General features: G+C 41.8%; 3 protein-coding genes across 3 annotated transcripts; 1 reads left to right on the forward strand and 2 right to left on the reverse strand.

Moving 5' to 3' along the window:
- Positions 1–1,888: 1,888 nt before the first annotated feature.
- Positions 1,889–5,842, reverse strand: echs1 (enoyl CoA hydratase, short chain, 1, mitochondrial). Its single transcript, XM_019259592.2, has 8 exons — positions 5,667–5,842; positions 3,907–4,104; positions 3,679–3,806; positions 3,151–3,250; positions 2,932–3,036; positions 2,644–2,763; positions 2,481–2,548; positions 1,889–2,382 (listed from the first exon to the last, which is right to left on the reverse strand). The coding sequence occupies exons 1-8, from the start codon at positions 5,755–5,757 to the stop codon at positions 2,317–2,319; spliced, it is 876 nt and encodes a 291-aa protein (XP_019115137.1). The 5' UTR covers positions 5,758–5,842; the 3' UTR covers positions 1,889–2,316.
- Positions 5,843–10,948: 5,106 nt separating this feature from the next.
- On the reverse strand, positions 10,949–17,555 carry mtg1 (mitochondrial ribosome-associated GTPase 1). Its single transcript, XM_019259588.2, has 11 exons — positions 17,300–17,555; positions 17,148–17,212; positions 16,322–16,426; positions 12,752–12,838; positions 12,607–12,663; positions 12,296–12,386; positions 12,128–12,189; positions 11,940–12,036; positions 11,741–11,822; positions 11,518–11,630; positions 10,949–11,267 (listed from the first exon to the last, which is right to left on the reverse strand). The coding sequence occupies exons 1-11, from the start codon at positions 17,400–17,402 to the stop codon at positions 11,170–11,172; spliced, it is 960 nt and encodes a 319-aa protein (XP_019115133.2). The 5' UTR covers positions 17,403–17,555; the 3' UTR covers positions 10,949–11,169.
- A 1,243-nt stretch (positions 17,556–18,798) lies between these two features.
- On the forward strand, positions 18,799–23,831 carry paox (polyamine oxidase). Its single transcript, XM_010737548.3, has 10 exons — positions 18,799–19,067; positions 20,097–20,273; positions 20,950–21,080; positions 21,179–21,366; positions 21,550–21,731; positions 22,042–22,211; positions 22,864–22,949; positions 23,054–23,166; positions 23,267–23,421; positions 23,512–23,831. Exons 1-10 carry the CDS (start codon positions 18,887–18,889, stop codon positions 23,662–23,664), a joined length of 1,536 nt encoding a protein of 511 aa, XP_010735850.2. The 5' UTR covers positions 18,799–18,886; the 3' UTR covers positions 23,665–23,831.
- Positions 23,832–25,602: the final 1,771 nt, after the last annotated feature.

The raw sequence follows: 25,602 nt of genomic DNA on the forward strand, positions 1-25,602 counted from the left end.
ATCTACAAATAGCCATATATGTTTATAACATTTCTGGATCCAGACCTACAGTGTATTTTGCATTATTCCTGTCTTCTCTCGTAGGAGGATGATTTAAAAAAGCGTGTTTTCTTCTAATTGTGCAGCCACCAGCAAAGAACAGTCATTATTTGCTGTAAGGAACTGTAGGTTTATTATTAACTTTACGGTAATTCATTCCCAGTGAGAAGGGATTCATGTTTTTGTAGCTGCTTCCTTTAGTTTCTTTACCAGCTTTTTCTTTTTCTTTTTTTTTTTTTTTTTTTTTTTGGGTTTGGGAATTTTTTCCAGGTTTTTCTTTTTTTTTTTTTTTTTTTTTTTGCTTCGAGTTGAGGAATTTTATCCAGGAGGATCTAAAAATGATTTGGATGTAAAAACACAGATAAAGTCACCAACATGGCCGAGTGGCACAGAGTAGTTTAGGAATATGAGAGTGATTTTTGGAGAGGGTTTGGGAGGCTGCTGGGCAGGAGAAAAGGCCCTTGCAGGAGCCAGGCCTGTCTGCCGGACTGAAAGCCCCTTTCTCCCGATCTGGACCCATGCTGCTCTCTCTTTATTTCGGCTTCTTTAAATGAGTTTATCACGCTATGAGGGTCTGCGCTGCCAAAATGTAACGTTTTGCCCCCTTTGTCTGTGTGGAGAGCCTCAATTGAGTCTACATTTATTATTTTGACCTTTCGGTAGCCTCAAAGAGGAGCTTCTTTTCGGGCTGGAAAACACAATCGTTGAGCTTTCTGCAGACTTTTGTGCTTCCCTGCAGAGTGAGGAGACGAGTTTTTTTTTTCCTCCTCCTTTTTAAAGTTTTGTTCCAGGGGGGCTGACAAGAAAGCAAGCTCCAGGGGAATATTGAATGAAAATAAAAATCAATTAGGCCATGGCCTTGTGAAGATATGGGGCGCCGCCGTGTGAAGATCACAGAGAAAAAAGGTGCCATGAGATGATTGGAGCGGCTGAAGAAAGTGCACACTAACCAAATTTGTTCTGGTGTTTGCTTTGAAGTCCAAATTATAGTTTTTATGTGTCCCCGAATATACTGATAAATATCACCAGCAAAGAATTGATGCACAAGAATGATACAGATCATTATTTAAGGCTATTCTTTTTATGTTTTAGTAATTACAGAATTAGATTGAGGGTTAAATCTGACATTCTGTCTGAAGGTCTGTCTGCTGTAAGAACTTTAAAACTCAAGGCCTTTTGGTTATTTGCTGCTTCCCATATCAGTGCTGACAAATTATGGCCTTATTATTATTTTAAGTTAAGAAATGTCTTTGATACACTGATGAAAAGATGTTCTCTTAATTACAAAACATAATGCTAGAAGGCATCATGTTTAGCATTTATGATGATTTCTATACTTGTTTTATTATATTTTTAGAGTATTTTAATGACTTGACCTTATAGCTGTCACTTTACACCAAATTAAGCGCTTATCTGCACACAATCCGGTGCGTGTCAACGCAACAGGCCCCTTTGAATTTATTGACCATGTTCTAGTATTTGATTGGTTAAACAGCTCAACAGCCCCATCTGGTGGTGTGTGAAGTCTGTTCATCTCTACAATAAACTGGACTGGTCAGACATGGTCAAGGTCATCTCCACTTGCCAAAGAGATTTCATTGGAGTGTGCAGGACTGTTAAAAACTTTTTTATGACACCGCATCTTCTGACATCCATCATGAACAACTCCTCTCACCCCCTGCATGAGACCGTGGAGGCCTTAAACAGCTTCTTCAGCAACAGACTGCTTCTCCCACCATGTAAGAAGGAGGACTACCACAGCTCCTTCATTCCAACAGCTGTCAGACACCGAAATAACATCCCCTTGTCTTTAACAGTAACTTTAATAAACGCAGTAGACATCTTTCCATTTCTGTTCAAGTCTCAGTGTCAGTACTGAAAACCACACTTTATTTGTAAAATGTACACAGAAACAATTTGTCTACAAAATGCAGACAAACATTTGACAGTAAAAATGAAAAGGCAAAGTCAGTACAAGTTATCAAGACTGATTCATCCTCCTACTGGCTATAATACAGTTCACATGTAAACCCCCTGCACTCCAGCACCCAGACATCTAAGATGCCATTTGATTTTGATACTGAGCCTCAGCAGGCGGGGGCTTCACTGTGATAAGACACTCTTGCACACTCACTCAGTGTCAAATCCGAATTCAAACAGCTTCTATGTTTCACTGCCCTCAGGATTTTTGCATCGTTCAATTTATTGCAGATTAGGAAAAAACCCAGTGATATCAGGAACTTTGTGATGTTGGCCGAACTCTTGAACTGCTCTTTATTACTTGTCCTGGAAACTGGCCTTTCTCTTCTCCACAAATGCTGTCATGCCTTCCTTACGATCATCCTACAGGAGGAAAAAAAACACAGGCACATATCAAGATAGGACTGTGATCATCAGCGTTAACCCCTGTAACTCACTCTCAGATAGGCTTTTCTGCTCACCGTAGCAAAGGTAGCATGGAATAAACGCTTTTCCAAACGATTCCCCTCAGCCAAAGTTAGTTCATATGCTGAAATCACACAGAGGAACAAGTCAGACGACACTGAAACCTATTAACTTTACTACGTTTTATGATATTCATCTCTGCAAAATTAATTTACACACCCGCGTTAACAGCCTCTTTAGCCATAGCAGAGACCAGTTTGGAGTTGGAAGCAATTTTCTCCCCACATTTAACAGCTTCAGACACCAACTGATCCACGGGATAAACTTTACTCACCAAACCTGTGAAACAAAAAGATATAAGATCCTGAATCAAGTGTTAAAGAATTGTAAAAGTACAGGTTACACTCAGCAATGTATATGTAAAATATTAATATGAAAAGAGTCAGAAGAATTGTACTTAAGCTCAGTACTTGAGCAAATTTACTGTACCACCACTGCTGCTGTTACCTGATTGTTTGGCCTCTTGTGCATTGATTCTGTCTCCTGTCAGTACCATTTCCATTGCTAGAGATTTACCCACCGCACGTGTCAGCCGCTGGGTGCCGCCCGCCCCTGCAGATAGACAGAAAGTCATGAGCAGCTGTTCCGACAGCAACAATCAGGTAACTTTAGAATGAGGAAATAAAGTCTGAACAGGAAGGAAAGAAGAAAGAAACGAGTCTTTACCAGGAATGGTACCCAACAGGATCTCTGGTTGGCCGAACTGCGCCTTCTCTCCAGCGTAGATGATGTCGCACATCATTGCCAGCTCACAGCCTCCACCCAGCTGCAACACACATGGAAGTGAAGAGATGTTCACTGAAGCCCATTGTACAATGACTGGCCTCACTTTTCATGGTGTCATTTACATTTTGTGCATGCTGAACTGATCAAATACTGGATATACCATGTTGAAAGTCACACTATATGGACAAAAGTATGTGGACAACCCTGTCTTTTTGGTTGGGAGCTGTTTTATGGTACCCTTAGTTACAATTAAAGAAAATCATAAAACTACAGCTGTATTCAGTGATATTTTACACAGTATTTCTGCATATGTTTGGCCTTTTAAGATATGTGCAAGTGAAACCAAGACAGAGTTCAGTTTTCTTTACTTTTTTTCTTTCATCTGAATATAATTTTAACATAATACTTTTTATCTGTAACTTCCCACAATGAAAAAAAAGATATAAATGAAAGAAAATAGACCCTCACAGCAAAGCCATTGACAGCAGCAATCACAGGCTTCTTCACTGTGGACACTCTGTTCCAGTGAGCCAGAAAGTTTCCACCGTAACACTCCTGGAAGGTTCGATTCTGCATCTCTTTAATGTCCGCGCCCGCTGGAAAACACAGTCGTTGAGCTTAATACCGATACATGATTGTGAACAGCTTATTGTTCATTCTCTGCTCAAGCACAGAAAACACACTCGGTTCCCTCACCGGCAAATGCTCTGTCGCTGCCGGTGATGACGATAGCTCCGACATCGCCATCAGCTTCAAAGACATCCAGGGCCTGTCCCACCTCCCTCATCAGCCCGTCACATAAAGCGTTGAGAGCCTTGGGCCGGTTCAACTGGATGAAACCAACATTATTCTTCTCACCTCGCTTTTCCACCAGAATATGCTCATAATTACCACCTGCATGCAGAGAGAGAACCAAGATAGATTTTTAGATCCTTATAATACCACAAACAATGAACTTTAATACCTGTGTATAGAACAATGATGCCTAATGATACAATTTATCACATTAACCAACCTAAACCCAGATAAACAGCAGAAAATGGATGGGTGGATTAAAATACTGATTCATTTAAATTACTTTAAGATATTAAACAGAATTTGGATATTAAAATGTGACCTGACAGGCTGCAACCAGATTTTAAAAAACATGTATCCAGAATTAATATTACCTATGGCAAGCAAGAGAAAGTACTTTTTAAATCAAAGCCTTCTTCATACTTTTAACAGCGTAATGCTTTTTTAAAAACTTTATAGACCTGTATATACCATGTGCACTGCTTGCATCAGCTCATTAACTGGGAGTAGTGTGGTCTTTCAAACCAGGTGACGGGTCACCAAAGTGGCCCGAGTTGAGCCAACTGTATGCTCATGATAGAAACACTGATAGGTGTGGCCAAGATGAAATCCCAGTTAATCATTCAAGAAAAGGTGAAGTCTGACACAGAGGTAAAAGTCTTCTGTCAAGACTCTTCCACTTATTTTGGATAGGTTACACGTCAAACCAAAAAAACGTCTCTCAAAACAGGAAATCCAGTCTTAAACTTGATGTTTAGGGGACACTTTTTGACAGAATATTTCAAGGTTTTCTGCCCACAGCCTGACTGTAGATGTCACATTGTCCTAAGAGATACAATAATACCTTACCTGTTAACATTTGCCAATCACTAATAAATCATCCTTTAAAAAGAATACGCAGATGACAGACGGACAAGTTGGGGGCATAATTGAGTTTTGTTTTTAATATTTGTGTGTTTCCTTAACATGATCCTGTAATTCTCATTTTTTAAAAATCTTAATAAGGGTAGATGTTTTCTTCTTCTTTTAATTAGTAAACTATCAAGGACTTTTGGAGTATATCTACATGCATGTGCAGCGTCAACGTGTCATGTGTCATGTATTGTATGTTGGTGTGGACCCCAGGAAGATGAGCTAATCGCCCTGGCATCCTGATCTTTAAATAAACAAATAAACAAATAAACAATCTGTGGAGCAGCTTCAGGATTTTACTCATCACTACAGTATGATAATATAAACTCTTTGTTATGTAATGTAAAGTACATTTTTACTTCAGCATTCAAATTGTCCTTGTATTTTTATTTTAAGTTGTCTTTTTTTAACATCTTGAGACATATTGGAAACAAGTGTTTGCACCTTAACTTATTATTCATGTCTGAAATCCATAAACCAACTCACAAATAACATGCAGGCTGCACAAAGTTACAGAAATGAGGCATGCACATTTAATTTTAGGGTGTAATTTACCTTTTAACTGTGTTAACAAAGTGTTACATATATATATCTTCCATCAAACTGCACAAATACACAGAAATGTCCAAAGAAACTCAGGTTGGCCTGCAGCTAGCAGCCTTCACATGCATGACGCAGGTGTCCTGACATTGTGGCACAGCTGCTTGTTCATGCAGCCACATTCAAAAAAACAGTTTCTAACCCCGCACCTGAGCTGTAGAGGCGGGCAGCAGACAGCACAGCGGGTGCTGCTCTGGAGGTCTTCAGGAGGGCCGCAGCACTTCTGCAGAGGAAAGCCATGACAGTCAGTGTTGTCAATGAACTTGCTCCAAGATCGCCTGCAGCTGGTTCCGCTTACGTCTTCTTCTTCTTCAGCATTGGTGTGTTTTTAATGAGGAGTGAACTTTCCGCCACCTGGTGTCTGCGTGTGTAATTACATCCTTTAATCCATACCCTCTCACTTTTAACCCTCGAACTCTAACATTAAAATTAGTAATATTTTTACCCGATATATTATCCCGGATAAAATACAGTTTTCATCAATTTATGTAAAAGTACAACTCTGTATGCCAAATTGTAGTACTCTTCTTTAATTTCCCAATATACAATATCACATAAAATAAAATAAAAAAAGGTACCATGGGGACCCTTTAAAAAGGCAGCAAAATTATTGCAAATCCTAACGAGAAATTTCCTAACAAAAATAAATAAATAATGGAGTTGGGAACTTTGGTCCACCCATTCCTGGGACATGTGAGCCTTGTCTGGTGATGGCACAGTCTTTCTGTTTTAAATTGTAGATAGACAAAAAAATGAAAATCACCCAACGTTAGTGTTCTAGGATTAATGAGATTATGCGGGGGTTGAAGAAGAGAATAACATCAGTTACTTACAGTGTTTAAACTCTTCTAATAACCCATATGTTTTTCTCAACACAAAATCAGAAAACAACACCTGTTTGTATGTTCTGTGGAAATATACCCCAGGCTCCCCAGCCATAATTGCAAAATGAATTAAATTTGTTTTTTTTAGAAAGTTGAATATATTTGACTTGGCGTTTCACAAGGCTAAATGTAATCCCAGTTTTTCTTGCTCTTCATTGGTTGAAAAGTATGTGTATTTTAATTGGGTTAATTTATATAAACTACTCATATAAGTCGAAACAATAGCCTTCTGATCCAGAATATCACCTATAATGAAAATGTAATGCGGTTTATATGCCTAGAAGAGATTTATGCAGAACAAAATATTAGTTTGTAAAGTTTTTTCATTTTATTTTATTTTTATCGATGTTTTGCTTGACACTCGTTGATTTATGTGGTTTGAGGTTTGTGTCAGTTTCCAGTATTTTGACACTATTGAGGCTCAAATCATGTGTTTTTGTTTTTGTTTTGTTTTTTGTCAAAACGACAAAACGACGCTCAGCGGTTCAGGAGATGGATCATCCAGACGCTGACCACTGGGCGGCGGTGTGAGCCCAGCTTTGAGATTGATACAGTCTGTCAGAGACTGGAGCTGGATTCTCCACCGAAACGTACCTCATCAAAACTGTGGTTAATAATGTTTATTATAGCTGTTTGTGTTTTGTTCTGTATGATCCAGTTTGATACAGCACACGGCCCATGTCACTGCTCCACTTCTCCACCATCATCGTTTTTTTCATCTTATAGATGTGTCATGACAGAGATCCTGACCCACACTGCATTGTGGAAAGTGACAAAGGCACTGCAAAAGTTACCGACCCTACCCGGCTCTCACTGCGGCGGTCTGAGGCTGTTTTCTGGGACAGACTTCACTGTAGTGTCGGTAAGAAGGACTGGCCACGTCATGGGGACTTTTCCACATAAAGACACGACCTCTCTCTCTAACAAACTGACACAAACCAAATTTAACTTAACAGTGCATTTGCACTGACATACCAATTTCTAACCACTAGATATCACTATTACAAGCAAAGTTACATATTGTTCCTTTAAATAAAATCTTTATTTGTATCGAGCCTGTCTTATATAACATACTCTTTTTTATTTGTGCTTTTTTATTGTTTATTCCTGGGTAAATTATTCAGATCTAAAAATCAATGACAATCATCAGATATATGATATGAGGCTTACAGTATTATTTGAATTTGATTTGTTGTCCTAGTGATGCCAAAATATATTATGTTATGTTAATTATGCTTAGATGATTTTACTATGAAACACATGCATTCTTAATAAAACAGATTATATGAAGAGATCAGAAAATAAATAATATTAAGTTATTAGTTATGTTTATCAATAGCAGCCAAACACAGCATCATCATAATTTTATCATCATCATCTTAACCTGCTTATACATACAGGAGACGGAGAGATAAATCATCTCATCCCAGATTGATTAATTGTGTGAGCGCGCTGCGCGTTCTCGCAATCTTCTGCGTGAACGAGCCTGCATCGTCCGTGACAATCTCCTTTCATCTGTCCTCAACAAAAGCAAGGATACAAACACACGCAAATAAGGTGAGCAGCATCCATGACAATGAACCGTTTAATGTGGGTGTTTGTGAATACGCTGCATGTCTTTAAAATGGTGGTGTGATTCCTTCAGGCTACAGTCGCGCACAGGCTAATTTATGAGAACACAGTGAGATGAACATCATGCATGTGTGCATTTGCATTGTACATGCATTTATATATGATAACACTAAACGTGAAATAATAATAATGTATGCATCTTTACTGGCATACTAGATCTCTAATATATTTCAAACGGTGGCCTATTACTTCACAAACAATCTTCTGCCTTATTTTTTAAAATAATAAGAAAAAACTGAATTATTTCACGTATATGGATGCTAAAAGCCAACAGAAAATTTCTCTGGTGAGCATATTTATTTTTAAACTGACCTACTTCAACGGAGAAAGGCAATCTGCAGCACAAAAACATCTTTATGATGATGTTCAACAACAACACTGAACACTACAAGAAAATCTCACGTCTGTTCATCAGTGGTATAATCTGATTTCTTCAGTGTTGTTCAGGATATATGTCGTAATATGACCCGTTTAGTGTGATAATCTGAATATGATTAAATGTTCTTCTGTGTTTTACACCTCCATACCCCAAACAGATAGATCCTTTCTCCATTTCATATATTAAAGGTCCAATGTGTCATTTTTAAGGGGATCTATTGATATGCATATTACATGTGCATGATTCTGCATATGGCAGAAATGGAATATATAATAACAATGTTTTCATTAGTGTAAAATCATATGAAAATAAGAATCTCTGTGTTCACATTATCTTAGACTGAACCCTCTATAAGGAGGAGCGGGTCCTCTTACATTGGAGCACACCATTTTGAACTGCCATGTTTCCACAGTAGCCCAGAATGGACATCATTTCATATCTATGTTTTCTATGAGTTTCATGGCCACTGTGGGTCCTCCTACATGAGTAAAGAATGGACAGGGCATGAGTGACGTCACCCATAGGTTTCCGAAGCATCGTTTTTAAGCTAAAAATATTAAGGCTGTAAACATGATTATTTTTGCTGTGAAGTTAGACATTGTAATACAAGCGCTTGTGGAGGTTGAAATGTTTTACCACTTCCACATTGGCTTCATTTTCCAGACACAGTGGTTGCTCCTTGGTTCTCCTACATGTTTAGGGGCTTTGGTAAGGCAGGGGGTATTCAGTTGGTTGCAATCTACAATCTAGATCCCACTAAGTCTTACACACTGGGCCTTTAAAGGTGTAGTATAACCAGCACAGGTAGAGCTAAAATGAGCTTCTTCATTATGTCTTCTTCCTGCACAGATGTCAGGAATGAACCAGGTGGTTGCAACATGCTGGACTTGCCTCCTACTCTTTGCTTTCCTATGTGAGCCTGTGCTGTCCAAGGGCGGTCGTGGAGGTTCTCGGGGCTCCTCTAGGGGCTCCTCCTCCTCCTCCCGCAGCTCCACAGCGGGGAATTACCGCGGAGGAGGCCCCTACGGCGGGACCCGCTCTCGCTTCAGAGCCGCAGGGCGGACGTCTCCTGTGAGGGTGGCGAGTGCAGCAGCAGCAGGGGCGGCAGTGGCGTTAACAGCGGATAAATGGTACGCGTCTGCTTACCGCCGCAGCAAAGCCGACAGCTCAGAGGAAGAACTGGATTACTACAACAGCACCAATTACTTTGATGCACTAATGTCTGGATCAACTCAAAATGGATCTTCTCTCTCTCAACTGGTTTCTATTATTATTGCAACATTTTCCCCCAAATATGGACTCTTACTGGACAGTATACTGTAGATGATCATGTTATTTTTTTTTAGGATAAATTCCTGACTCGGTCTCGGACTTTGCTTCTGTCCTGGATCTGACTATAATGTGCAGGACTGGCTGTAACCTGCACCGGAAAGACCAGTTAGAGGTGCAACAATCACAAAAACCATCACTGTACTGTATATTTTTTTACACATACTGTATAATCATCTATAGCAACGGGCAAATGTACATTTCCAGCACATTATGTGACATTTCACCCTTCAAAGAGTGCTCTTTTGTCAAAATCTACATGTCAGTGTGACAGAAAAATGGTGCAAATATTGGAATTACTGTAGTTTCTTTCCTTATAAGTTTGATTCCTATATCTAACTTAAGAAAATATTTTCATTAGTTATAATGGTATAAAAAATATTGTAAGTGTACTGCCAAACTCATTTGTATCTTAAAAATCTTTATTTTCTTAATATAGACAAAAAATGCAAAGTGAATGACCAGTTTCACTGCTCACTACAACTGAGGATAATCATTAGTATGTATGTATTAGCAGATTTGGGTCTAAATATAAAGCCGGGAGTTTATGTAGGACACTGAAGTGCAGGTGACCCGTCATTCCAGTAGTTTTCTGTAACAGAGTAGAGCACCAAGTTGGCACCAGCAGTTTTATTTTTGTTTTTAGAAAGAAAAATAAGTCAGGTTTGTTTTTTTACTCCATTATTTCTGCAAATCTTTATTTAAAGACTGGATTGAAAGATTTTGCTCTGTATCTGAATGATTTCTCAGATGTGGCCAAAAAGATGATTCTCTAATAAGATGAGACAGAGTGTTGTGTTTTGGTAAAGCTAAACTGCATTTTCCACAATCATCTCAAATATCTGTGCAACTTATAGCCTTTTACAACACTTGAACTTTAGCTAATTCACTTCTCAGATCTGTGCACAAACCACGTCACAGCTGGGAGGAGAAGAAAACAAACTGCTGCTCTCACTGTTATTCATGTCTCTGAAGGTTTTCACGGTCTGTCGATCATCCCAGAAGAGCTTTTTACCTGCAGTAGACACTCAGGAGCAACAGACTGTTCCATAACTATAAGTGCACTCTATTATATGCTACAACACTTATGTACATAATAAAAAGGATTTGTTATCACTGTCTTTATGCTAATAAATATCCTGTTTTCACCGTGCCAGATATTTAACTCATGTATTCTAAAAGCAAAGCTAAAAAAAGAAATTCATAATCAAGTTAAATTCTTTTATTTACAAAGGTCAAAGTGCTTTGGAGATTTCTGTAAAATCCCCCAACAAAACAGACTTCATCTTGTCCCCAAAATGTCAAAAGGCATGAGGACAGAAACGCGCTATGTTCCCTTGAAGAATTTTGTGGTTAAATATAAATCCTTCCAGGTTGAGGGCAAACTGGAAAAACCCAGAATCAGTCTCTTCATTAAGACGGTTCAGGTCAGTCCAGCATTACTAGTCCCAGCTCTCCTTTCCTGAAGGCTCTTATGAAGTCGTAAGCTGCTGCTGTGTAGTTTGGGACAGTGACAGTAACGTTCCCTGAGGGAATAAGATGCAGAATAAGACTGATATGACTCTCATGTCATGAGGTAAACATAAAGCTACTGCAAGCAGCTTGTTAGTTTAGCTGGAAACTGGGGCATAGCTAGGCTGGCTCTGTCCAGAAGTAACAAAATCTACCAACATCACTAAAGCTACACACTGGACCTTTAAATGAGCTAAAAGAAATAACTTTTCAGTAATACTCTATGTGGCAGGAGCATCTGTAGGATTAGCATTTTTTTCTTACCCACTCCAGTAATGGCTTTGACCCGTTGTGTCTTTCCGAGTTTTACAGAAATGCGTTTGAGGACATGCTGGATGTCATCACTAGGCTCTTGCAGGTCGTATCTCTCCACATAACTGTACACAAACACACATACAGTACACAGTCACAGCAATGTGAAGCAAAAGTAATACACCGATGATATGTATGTTCACTCAATCATAATTTAGGGGGTGAAAATTCCCACCTGAACTTCCCAAGCCTGTTCAGGGAATAGAGTAAGTAGTCTGCAATAATGTCTTCACCCACTAAATGGTCCAGAATAGTTCCTGGAAAAAAATATATAACTCTTAAAAGAGACAAATGTGGCAGAAATTCCTCTGAATATAGTAAAACAAAGTGTCCATGTGGAGTTTCCTTAATGACAAAAATCCTGTTCTGCTCACCACATAACGCCAGCTTCATGCCTGTTTCAACACTCTCAATTTTAGGAGGCAAGACTCCTGGTGTGTCCAAAAGATGCATTATGGGTCGCTCACACACCTGAGAATAAAGAACCGTTAAAAACACTGTACACATGCGCACACGCAAACATGAACACATACACAAAGACAAACACGTCCTCCACACCCACCTGAATTTTCGTCAGGACCGCTTTAGTTATACCTGGCTCTCCACCTACACGAGACGCACGACCTGAAATTGGTGTGTGATTACAATATTCAATATTGAGGAGGTGAATGTTGAACTATCCCACTGAATCAATGTCCAACAACTAATTACACATATTATTATTACATACCTTTTTTCAAGTTTGTTCTTCTTAATGAATTAATAAGAGATGACTTCCCCACATTGGGCACACCGATAACCATCAGGCAATAATCTGTATTCTGAAAGATTTATAGAACAAGGTAAGAGTACAGCAAGTATCTTGGTTTTTAACTTAAAATCTGAATCGCGAAAATATAATAAGGATAAAAGTGAAAATAAATTAATTCATGTGGAATCAGCTCCACTGAGGATAAGGTTTCTCCACCAGCGAGCACTGGCAGACGTAACATTTTAGATATTAACTAAAATATATTATCAAACTGCCTGGAGTGAGCTCACCTCATCTCTGTTAAAGCGTGGTTTGTTTTCAATAATTTCCACCACCATTGGTGCCAACTAGAGAAAGTAAACAAAAATACTTTTTATTCCATATCAGCTGAGGGAAACAGTCAAATGTTTAGTACACAGTAAAGATGACCTTTACCTTTTTGATGCTGTCATCTCTCTGCTTCAAAGAGTCTGTGAAGAGAACATTTTTCACACCATTCTTTTCGAGCATTTTCAGGATTGTCTGCAGTGAACGTAAAAAAACAAAACAATTTTCTCAGTGATTTTAAAATGCAGATGACATTTGTTCGTTCGTTCGTTTTCTTCCGCTTATCCATGTTCGGGTCGCGGGGGCAGCAGCTTCAGCAGGGAGACCCAGACTTCCCTCTCCCCAGCCACTTCTGCCAACTCTCCCAGGGGGACCCCAAGGCGTTCCCAGGCCAGCCGAGAGACGTAGTCCCTCCAGCGTGTCCTGGGTCTTCCCCGGGGCCGCCTCCCGGAGGGACGTGCCCGGAACATCTCACCAGGGAGACGTCCAGGAGGCATCCTCACGAGATGCCCGAGCCACCTCAACTGGTTCCTCTCGATGCGGAGGAGCAGCGGTTCTACTCTGAGCTCCTCGCGGATGGCCGAGCTTCTCACCCTATCTCTAAGGGAGACCCCAGCCACCCTGCGAAGGAAGCTCATTTCGGCCGCTTGTATTCGCGATCTTATTCTTTCGGTCACTACCCAAAGCTCGTGACCATAGGTGAGGGTAGGAACGTAGATCGACTGGTAAATCGAGAGCTTCGCCTTTCGGCTCAGCTCCTTCTTCACCACGACGGACCGGTGCAGAGTCCGCATCACTGCAGAAGCCGCACCGATCCGCCGGTCGATCTCCCGTTCCATCCTTCCCTCACTCGTGAACAAGACCCCGAGATACTTGAACTCCTCCACTTGAGGCAGGATCTCATCCCCGACCTGGAGACTGCACTCCACCCTTTTCCGGCTGAGAACCATGGCCTCGGATTTGGAGGTGCTGATTCTCATCCCAGCCGCTTCACACTCGGCTGCAAACCGCTCCAGAGAGAGCTGAAGGTCACGATCCGATGAAGCCAACAAGACTAGATCGTCCGCAAAAAGCAGCGACCCAATCCTAAGGCCACCGAATCGCAGCCCCTCGACGCCCTGGCTGCGCCTAGAAATCCTGTCCATAAAAGTTATGAACAGAACCGGTGACAAAGGGCAGCCCTGGCGGAGTCCAACTCCCACGGGAAACAGGTCCGACTTACTGCCGGCAATGCGGACCAAGCTCTGGCACCGAGAGTAAAGGGACCGGATAGCCCATATCAATGGGTCCGGAACCCCATACTCCCGGAGCACCCCCCACAGGACCTCCCGAGGGACACGGTCGAACGCCTTCTCCAGGTCCACAAAACACATGTAGACTGGTTGGGCGAACTCCCATGCACCCTCCAGGGCCGCGCTAAGGGTATAGAGCTGGTCCACAGTTCCACGGCCAGGACGAAAACCACACTGCTCCTCCTGGATCCGAGGTTCGACAATCTTGCGGACCCTCCTCTCCAGGACCCCCGAAAAGACCTTCCCGGGGAGGCTGAGGAGTGTGATCCCCCTATAGTTGGAGCACATCCTCCGGTCCCCCTTTTTGAAGAGGGGAACCACCACCCCGGTCTGCCAGTCCAGAGGCACTGCCCCCGATGTCCACGCGATGTTGCAGAGACGTGTCAACCAAGACAGCCCCACAACATCCAGAGCCTTGAGGAACTCCGGGCGGACCTCATCCACCCCCGGGGCCTTGCCACCGAGGAGTTTTTTGACTACCTCAGCGACCTCAGCCCCAGAGATGGGCGAGACCACCACGGGGTCCCCAGACTCTGCCTCCTCAACGGAAGACGTGCTGGTGGGATTGAGGAGGTCTTCGAAGTATTCCCTCCACCGACCCAAGACGTCCCCAGTCGAGGTCAGCAGCACACCGTCCCCACTGAACACAGTGTTGATAGTGCACTGCTTCCCCCGCCTGAGCCGCCGGATGGTGGTCCAGAACCTCCTCGAAGCCGTTCGAAAGTCGCTCTCCATGGCCTCACCGAACTCCTCCCACGCCCGAGTTTTTGCCTCCGCAACCGCCGAGGCCGCATTCCGCTTGGCATGCCGATACCCGTCAGCTGCTTCAGGACTCCCACAGGCCAAAAAGGTTCTGTAGGCCTCCTTCTTCAGCTTGACGGCATCCCTCACCGCCGGTGTCCACCAGCGGGTTCGGGGGCCACCGCCACGACAGGCACCGACCACCTTACGGCCACAGCTCCGGTCGGCCGCCTCGACAATGGAGGAACGGAACAAGGTCCACTCGGACTCAATGTCCCCCGCCTCCCCCGGGACATGAGCGAAGCTCTCCCGGAGGTGGGAGTTGAAACTCTTTCTGACAGGAGATTCAGCCAGACGTTCCCAACAAACCCGCACAGAACGTTTGGGCCTGCCAGGTCTGACTGCCATCCTCCCCCACCATCGGAGCCAACTCACCACCAGGTGGTGATCAGTTGACAGCTCCGCCCCTCTCTTCACCCGAGTGTCCAAAACATGTGGCCGCAAGTCCGACGACACGACCACAAAGTCGATCATCGAACTACGGCCGAGGGCATCCTGGTGCCAAGTGCACATATGGACACCCTTATGCTTGAACATGGTGTTTGTTATGGACAATCCATGACGTGCACAGAAGTCCAATAACAGAACACCACTCGGGTTCAGATCAGGGGGGCCGTTCCTCCCAATCACGCCCCTCCAGGTCTCACTGTCGCCGCCCACGTGAGCATTGAAGTCCCCCAGAAGGACGAGGGAGTCCCCAGAGGGAGCGCTCTCCAGCACCCCCTCCAAAGACTCCAAAAAGGGTGGGTACTCTGAACTGCCATTCGGTGCATAAGCACAGACGACAGTCAGGACCCGTCCCCCCACCCGAAGGCGAAGGGAGGCTACCCTCTCGTCCACCGGGGTGAACCCCAACGTACAGGCGCCGAGCCGGGGGGAAACAAGCAGTCCCACCCCCGCTCTGCGCCTCTCGCCGGGGGCAACTCCAGAGTGGTAGAGCGTCCAGCCCCTCTCAAGGAAACTGGTTCCGGAACCCACGCTGTGCGTCGAGGCGAGCCCGACTATATCTAGCCGGTACCTCTCAACCTCGTGCACCAGCTCAGGCTCCTTCCCCGCCAGAGAGGTGACATTCCACGTCCCCAGAGCCAGCTTCTGCAACCGGGGGTCGGACCGCCAGGGTCCCCGCCTCCGACTGCCGCCCATCTCTCTTCGCACCTTCTCCCCCCTGAGACCCCTCCCATGGGTGGTGGGCCTATGGGAAGGGGGGCCCATGTCGCCTTTTCGGGCTGTGCCCGGCCGGGCCCCATGGGTAAGGACCCGACCACCAGGCGCTCGCCAACGAGCCCCACCCCCAGGCCTGGCTCCAGGGGGGGGCCCCGGTGACCCGCGTCCGGGCAAGGGAAACTTGGTTCCATCCGTTGTCATTTTCATCAGGGGATGTTGAGCTGCGCTTTGTCTGGACCCTCACCTAGGACCTGTTTGCCTTGGGTGACCCTACCAGGGGCATAAAGCCCCCGACAACATAGCTCCTAGGATCACTGGAACACGCAAACCCCTCCACCACGGTAAGGTGGCAGCTCCAGGAGGGGAGGGGAGATGACATTTGATGTGACTCTACTAAAATTGCATCAAGACTTCTTCTGACCTGCTTGCTGGACAGATCAGCAAGGTCCATCTTGTTGAGAACTAGCAGATGCGGTCTGACATCTAAAGTCTCCTGAAACACATGGTTTCTTCCAGAGAATGGGATGTGCTCAGTGTTAAAGAAAAAAACAATTCTCATTTTACCTCTGCAGTAAACAGCAGCATGTTCGGATTAACCTGTTCAGACTCCTAAGAGCATACATGCTACAATGCTACCTGACCACAGATTTTCTTTTTTAACACATTCATTTAGGAATATCAAATATTTAAGCATAAAACTAAAAATGATTAATCACCTAAAACTAGAGTTTGGAGTTTTTTGGAATGTAATGGAGTTAACCATGACGCCACATTGATAATCAGACCTAGACTAGAGATAAACTTGGTTTATCTGACTACACTGTCAAAAAAATTGTGTTGATCCATAACACAGCAGAGTTTCTTTTTTGCATATTGTATTACCATGCTTATTGACACCTTTTTTCTGTGGCCATGTGCACTCCAAACTAAACCTGTTGTAAAAAACTGCAATAAACTATTACAACATTTCAACATGTGCATAGACTTTACACATAAATAACAGCGCTACATAAATAACATGTCATAATAAAGGTACGTGACTTAGACGGCTCTTACAGTTGATGATCAATGCTTGATGATTTAATATATTATGTTTGGTAAAGACATGCATGTTTTGCACAGTATATATAGATACTATAAACAACAGGCACTGAAAATAACACAACAGTAATGCCATGGTGACATAACCTGCATGTTAAATGTGTAATTAAATGTCTAATTAATGCACTAATTTAAAAAAAGGATATTCTGGCATCGTGGATTTCTATAATACAGTCCACTTTCTTGAGGTTGGATCTCATCTGCTTGAGTCCTGCGAACAGTACAGTACAAATCATTATCACAGCGTGCTCGCTTTACACATTTGACACATTGTGGAAATAACTCGCAGGGCTGTCACCTTTAGCCATGTGTCCGGGGAACCAGTGAGCCACGTCCCGGCCACCGAAGTCGAACACGGTTCTGAATTTGTCGACACTGCGGAGCGCCTGCTGCAGTTTCATGACACTAAACTAAATGTGACAACAGCTTCACACTTTCTAAATTACAGATTTATTCTGACAAGACCTCTGCTGTACGGGACATGATGCTGAGGTGTCACACTGTTTACATGCCGACTCGGATCAACCATTAAACATCTTGGTTCCGCTTCTCCTTCTTCTTCCACTGTTTTGCAGTTTATACACTAATTACCGCATTGCTGCCCCCCGCAGGATAAAAAATAATTACTTTAATCACTCTGTATTGCGCTGTTATATGGGTCAAATAAAGATTTAATACAGGGGTGTCCAAATCAATACTAACATTTTAAAAATGAAAAAAAAAATACCAATAAAAGTTACATATAAATGCACTGTTCTGTTACAATTTTGTGTTCATTGTCACAATTATCCGTTTTTTTTAAATGACAGTGTCACCAAATCTAAGCCAGTCAGGCGTGAACAAATCTAAAAAAACATTTCTTTCTTTCTTTAACATCTGGAGTCAAATAACAAAGAATAATTTGGATGGATTACGTTAAACTTGCATGAAGGTGATACAAATTTTAAGTTCATGTTCATTCTAAACATGACTTATTATGAGTGATGCAAAGTCTGCATGAAATCTGACCATGGGCCGTACTTTGGACATGCCTGATTTAATATTAATATATATTTTTTAAAAGCCTTGATCACTTAAGATAATACAGTCCATTCTCTAATATAATGGCAGGTGGCTACCAGCGTTAAAGTCTGTTTAAAGTAAGAATACATATGTGTTCTGAGTTTCATATCTCTGACAGATGCACACAGGCAGCATATAAAGGAGAGAACTCTGCGAATCGAGTTTTATTTTCACCTTGATCGAGTGTTTGTTTGATGGAGGTTTTAAAAATTATTTGACTGGAATACCTAGCCACACTATTGACAGCTGGTTTGTTTAATGAGAACTATAAAACTATAAAAGTGCCACTACTACACTTTAAATGATTGTATGTATTGTATGTAATATCAAAAACAACATTTTTAGAGTCGAAGATTTCCAAGCCCTCAATCCGAACTTTCTTTCAAATTCTTGAACTCTCTCGATTCAAACTTTTTGCCAGGTTGCAGCAGGTTTTGGATTGGTTTGGAGAGCGTTTTCTATGTTATGCCACCTTGTTTTCAAAGTTTCCGATAAATATTTTTCAGGAACACGCTGCATCTGTTGCATTTATTAATGTACTCTAGCCTTCTCTTCAGACTGTTGCATCGCCACAAATCATCTGGAAAGGTTAGAAATCTCTTCCTCAGAGTTTGACAAAATAGGGGCCCCCAAATAGCATCTTTCATCGGGACCTCAAAAACAGCTAGAAACGGCCCTGGCTTCAATAAACAAAAACCCAAAAAAAAGACTTTTATTTTGAAATGAAAGCAAACCGGAAGCCATATGTTTGTCGCTCCCTCGTTGGTCACACCAGGAAGAAAAGCAGAGATAACTCAGGTTAACGGTGCTGTCAGTGTGTTTAATGCCATGCTGTGATAAAGAAGAAGCCATGTCTCTGAAGGTGAACGCTAAAATAGTGATAGTCGGTTGCGGGATATCAGGAATAGCAGCTGCACACAGGCTCGTCAAAGCCGGATTTCATCATGTGAGGATAGTTGAAGCCACTGCAAGAAGCGGAGGACGAATAAAAACAGGCAGACTGGGTGAGAGACTTTATGTGCAATGTAATATCTTTAGTTTCACTTCTCTGGGTGAGCTGCAACTTTTCCTGCGCAGGTCATAGTTTTCCAGTCCCCTGCAGAAAGTCAGGCGTTACCTTGCAGCAGGCTTTGCTCTTATCTCTGGTCCATAGTGCATGGACGAGCTCTGTCAGCTGTTTTAAAACATCATGTTACAGTTACAGCTTATGGTTAGGTTAAGAAAATAAAATATGACCTGGTTTCACCTTGACCTGGATAAACAGGGTCTACATACTGGACAACCCTCTGCACAACAGGTTCACCAGGAAAGTGTTCAGTGACCTCTGCCCCCCTGGCCATAAGACTACACCACAGGACTGAGGAAACAAAAGACAATTTCACATTTAATTGCACAGATTTTTAGACATTTTGCACCACAAGTCATGATTGCACTACCTCTGTGATGCTGTGACTTTTAGTTATTTTCTACGGTCTAATTTAGTTGTATAGGCTTTTTATCTCTATTTCTAGTTTCAGTTCACTAATATATATTTTTATTTTTAAAATTAGTTTTAATTGGTATCTTTGCACATTTTTAATTGATCTTTAATCTAATTTTAATGTATGTTTACTGTGTCTCATGTTGCTACCGGATGTCTGAATTTCCCTCGGGATCAGTAAAGTATCTATCTATCACTCTTTGTAATACAAAGTCAGGGATATATTTTATTTATCTATAAGTATCAGGTGTATCTAAACAAGTTGCAAGGAAGCTTGGTATTGTCATTCATTATTCAAAGAGAAGGTGTGGGAGTTTATAAGTTATTCTTCTTCTTCCACTCCTTTTCAAATATGTATTTCTATGTTTAAATGTTTTGCCTTACTTATTACATATTCGAAATAAACACTAAATCAAAATCTATCCATGTGATAGCAATTAATTACTTGTATTGATTAATTTTTATTTGTCTGGCTTGGCAGCAATACGCAGCAATAATATATAAATCATGTGACTAACTGATAAATATGACTTATGAATTTTCTTTTCTGTAGGTGATAATATTATTGAGATAGGGGCAAACTGGATCCATGGACCGTCCGAGGAGAACCCAGTGTTTTGTCTGGCCCGTCAGTATGGGCTCTTGGATCCAGAGGCCCTCACCCCAGAGAACCAGGCCATGGACATCGGAGGCCATCCCCCCTGGGTTCCCAACGTCTTCACCAGTTCAGGTGTTTTAATCGTAACATAGCCTATTGATATTGAGTTAACCTTTCTGACACACTGAGTAACAGGTAAATATCTGCAATGGCAGGATACTTTTCATTATTGATTAATCTGTCCATCATTTTCTTGATTAGTCGATTGGTTGTTTGGTCTATAAAATGTTTCCCAAAGTGCAAGGTGACGTCTTCAAATGTTTTGTTTAGTCCACAACCCAAATATTTTCACTTTACTGTCATAGAGGACTACAAAACAGAAAATATTCACATTTGAAAAGCTGAAATCATAGAAAATTTACATATAAAAAGACTCAAAATGATTAACCTAGAATCAAAATAGTTGCAGATGAATTTAAAACTTGAGAAATGATCAACAAATTCTTGCAGCTCTAGTGGGATATATTTAATTCAGTGACTCATAGAAAATGATTGGGTGCTGAAAGAGTAGCAAGGTCTGCCAAACTCTAAAATAAATGCTTAATAAGAAACTGGACAGAAACAAGCATTTGAACAGAATAGACTGAACTCAAATCAATTACTGCATGCTTGTAAATATCTTTTTTCCATTATTGTATTTATTCCAGTGTTTGATTTCTTACTGTAGTGTGTGAGTGAAGTGATATAAGTCGATAATCCTGCTGACGTCTTTCTATTTAGTATTCTGTGCGTTATGTAATGTGTGCAGGACGGAAGCTGAATATCGAGGACGTCGCACCTGCTGTAGAGATGTTCGCTGAGCTCCTTGAAGAAAGTTCAGAATTTCAGAGTCAGGGAGGAGAACCGTATGCCAGCATGGGAGATTTCATACGATCAGAGGTACATTTTTCTTTCAAAAACTATATAATAACAATACTGACAGTGTCTTGCTTTAATAATAACCCGCATCGTGTTTTGTTGCTTGTTGTGTGGTGCAGGTGCGACGAAGAGCAGCAGAGAAGTGGAAAGATGTTGATGCAGCTGCCATGTCTACGCGGCTGCATGTGGTCAGTAACCTCTTGAAGGTGGAGTGCTGTGTTAATGGTAGTCACAGCATGGATGATGTCGGCCTGGGGGCCTTTGGCCTATACAAGACTCTTCCTGGACTGGACTGCACATTCCCAGGGTTTGTACCCCAACTTTGCATACATGCAGTGTACCATTTATTTGCAATTGCTTCTCAGGCACACAATAAAGATGAAGAAACAGATGTTGCTCTCTGCGGGTGTTGGTAGTTTACCGTAACAGATTGTTACGGCACACATGCATGTGCCCCATTGACTTAGACATTATTTTTTTTCTTGTGCAGTGGCTATGAAGGTCTAATCAAAAACTTGATGTCGGAGCTCCCCGGTGGTTTAGTGACCTACAACCAGCCTGTGCACTGTGTCCACTGGAGCAACACAGAGAAGAGAGAAAACCCTGTGGTGATTGAGTGTGAAGCTGGAGAGAGGATCACTGCTGATCACGTCATTGTCACAGTACCTCTAGGTAGAATCAGATGTGTTCATGCCACAAACACAGATTGATATTTTCACTGTTTGAAGTTTGGTGGAATTACACAAACTCAACTATATGCCCCAACAAGAATTATAAAGGTTTAATCTCTTTCCCTTGTATTTTTATTAAGCATTTATAATACAAACATACAATATATAACTAATAGGCGGGTCAATCAGATGTCTAATCAAGCAAAATAAGTAACAACACGTGTAAGTGGACGATGGGTGTAAGTACATATATTCAGGTTATTCAGTACTGAGTGTAACCTAATTTGTTCTGGTTTGTTCTGTTTCATCAGGATACTTGAAAAAGCACCACTCCACCCTGTTCCGCCCTCCTCTCCCTCTACACAAGCTGCACTCCGTCCAGAGACTAGGTTTTGGAACAAACAACAAAATATTTGTGGAGTTTGATTCACCATGGTGGGATGCTGACTGTGAGGTCATCTATTACTTGTGGGAAGATGAGGTAAGATGTGCAGTCATTGGATAAAGGTGGACTTTTACTGTAAAACACATGCATACATGCTCAATTACACAATTGTTTGTTCTTAGCTGGAACACACACATTGAGCTCCAGGCTCCCACACATCTCTGAGAGGAAGGGGTGGCATGAGAGTTTTTTCCATGACTCCCTGAATAACTGGACACAGGCAGCCAGGGATCAGTTGGCTCTTCCTCTAGCAGTGTGGTTGACAGTAGCCGGGGTGAAAAGCCTCATCCACCTTCACCTTGGCTCTGTAAAGTTTCCTTGTCTTTATCCGATAAGTTTGTTACGTTGAGCTCTCTCTGTCTCTTTCCATACACTTCCCCTTCGCCTACACAGCGCTTGGCTGGACACCATGGACAAGTATCTGTGATTTTCGTTATGTCATCCCACATAAAAATCTTGGTTACATCTGCCATGTGATCAAAAAGCTTGATAGGCTGTCAACACAGGGATGATATTAAGAGATGTGTTGGCCCTTTTAGTGATGGTGGACTGAGAAAAACATGTTTAGATAGTAGGGTGGAGGTCTAGACAGTGTAGCTGACAGTCTTGGGTGGGGGTGGACTGCCATGAAGGTGCTTATCTACCCCAAACACTCAAACTGTCTGTTTTATCTCTTGTCGTGATTCAGGATGCCATGGTGGACCAGGTGCCAGACGTACAGAGATCCTGGATAAAGAAGTTGTTTGGCTTCACTGTGCTCAAACCCACTGAAAGGTTAACAACCACATTAGACACACAAATGCTGATGATGTCTGCTTAGTTAATTTATGATGCATTTAACAGAAAATAAAGAGAAAAGTTTGTGGTTTAACCTTCAGATATGGACACGTTCTGTGTGGCTGGATCGCCGGGCATGAGTCGGAGTATATGGAGACACTGTCTGAACAGGAAGTCATGCAAGGCGTCACACAACTCATCCGCAGGTTTACAGGTGTGTCTAAATAAGTCACGCAAACATTGAACAACCAATTCAGCCTCAGTCCTGGAAAAAGATCTCCCCAACCAATTATGGACAAACTTTGTGTGTTTAGGAAACCCTACCATCACCCCGAGGAGAATTCTGCGCTCCCAGTGGTTTCATGACCCCTGGACATGCGGATCCTACACTTACCCTGGAAGAGGCTGCTCATTGCAGGACCTAGAAAACATGATGGAGCCCCTGCCTACGAAAACATCGCAGGCACAAGTACTTACATGTTCATAGTCGAACACATATATGTGCACCGAGCATACATACCAACTTGACTCTTTGTTTTAACTATTTGATGAATTTCAGCCCCTGCAGGTGTTGTTTGCTGGAGAGGCTACTCATCCCTGCTACTACTCCACCGTCCATGGAGCTCTTCTCTCTGGCTGGAGAGAGGCTGATCGACTCATCTCTCACTACTCCTCCATCAGTCCATCTGAGCTTCCCAGGTCAAAGCTTTAAAAGAACAACGCTGCTTTGAAAAAAAAAATTCATCAGCTTTATGGCTAAAATCTATAATTGCCTGCTGTTTATTTTAATCAGTCATTTAAAGTTTTGGAAAGTTCGCCAGCTGGGGAAGTATGACACTGCTGATATCAGAGCATTAAAATAAAAAGTAATCCACACAAGTGATCAATAAAGATATATTTTCATTTAAAACATTAAGGATACAGCTTTAAATATTAACCAATGAGAGGCATCTGTATTTTTTGTGAGGAAAAATGAAAGAATGAATGGTGAAGGGAATTACACATGTAGTAATCCTCTTTACATATCAGCCTAATAAGAATGCAGTTCTAAGAATTTCTCATGATTTTGTATCTGTAAATTTGTAAACTTTCAAAAGATTTTATACAGTTTCCTCTTTGATGATCCTATTATTGATTATCAGTGACTGTAATCTATTTTGAGATATTGATAATAAATTTATTATTAAATCATTTTAACTCTTAAGTCAGTTAGTACATTAATTTTCACAAGCAGTTAAAATGTTTACAGTTTGGCCAGAAGGTGGCACCACAGGAAAGACAAACATTTGTGTCTTCATAGCGGTAACTGCAACTGGAAAACCTGTATTCCAAATCTGTTTTACTCATATAGTGTGACAGTGTCTTGTTTTATAGAACTACAGGCAACTTCCTATTCTGTCCTCTAAATAGATGTTTGTCCAGCATCTATCTGAATATATGAAAGTGTTCTGATGCACCTGACGCACACATTCAGTACAAAAATGTGATTTTGTCATCAGTCTTTCTTTGTTTCTTTCACAACTTCAATGTGATGTGCTACATTTTCTGCCATTCATTGCGAATGTCTTCCCTTTTCAAAGAACTTTGTAATTCCACTTTAAGAAACAAAAGGAAAACAATAAGCTTACTTACCATTTTCATCCATACTAGTGATTTGGATGCAGCTACAGGTTGAGACTCACCTGTGAATGTGTAGAAGAGTTGTGATCAAATATCTGACCTCCTGCTAAGGAAGTATCTCTATATATTCTGACTTGTAGCCAGTGATCCAGCCGCTCCAGAGGAGTCACATGGATGCACTGCTCTCTGAATTTCCTGGCAAGCTTTAGGTTCAGGTACCTAACACCTTTTAAACCTTTCAGAGGATTTGAGCACAGTGAATGCTGACATCTTCCTAATCAAGGATTTGTTTATATCTGACACCTGGTCCAAGATGTCCTCCTGAAGACACAAAGCATGTTAAACAAACAATTAACATTTTTGTTTATTTGTCTCTGATTATTAGGGAATAAATACATTAAATCTAAGTGTTCTGTGTGCTGTGCGAACCGCCACAGAACAACGAGAGAAGTTCTGTCACACTAAATAACATTTAGACGCTGGTGCTGTGCATGCGGTGATTCATGGCTGCACTACAGTTTTCAACAGTTTGACTGTAAGTGCTTCACGACGTGGTGGATAAAATCTCAGACTTGCTCATCATGAGAAGCCATTTCAGTCATTTGCCAACTTTGTTTGTGAAGGCTATGCACTCCCCTTCAAAGTTGTTCTTCTTGGTTGGTAAATGGTTCACCACCATTAAAGTAAACAGTAACAATATGGTACTATGGAACAGCTGAGAAGGTTTCAGAGGGGTGTGTACACTGGATGTGACCAAATGGCTGTTTTATATAGTTATGAATTTTAATCCTGGCCTGTCTGTATAATTATATAGTGAAATATCATATTTATATATCAAGAACAAACAATGTACCCAACTTCTTGTCTTTGTCATGTCTTTGACCTGTGAGAAATCACAGCAGGTTTGTGGCTACTTGCCCGTGCCCTGCAGACAGTGTTGACCTGAGGATAAAAGCTGTCTTTAACTGGGTGCTATGCATTTTAATACTACAATATTTCATATCCAGTGTCAGCAGTGAAAACACGTAAT

This window comes from Larimichthys crocea, chromosome III (genome assembly GCF_000972845.2).
Source record: "Larimichthys crocea isolate SSNF chromosome III, L_crocea_2.0, whole genome shotgun sequence".
Classification (NCBI taxonomy): Eukaryota; Metazoa; Chordata; class Actinopteri; family Sciaenidae; genus Larimichthys; species Larimichthys crocea.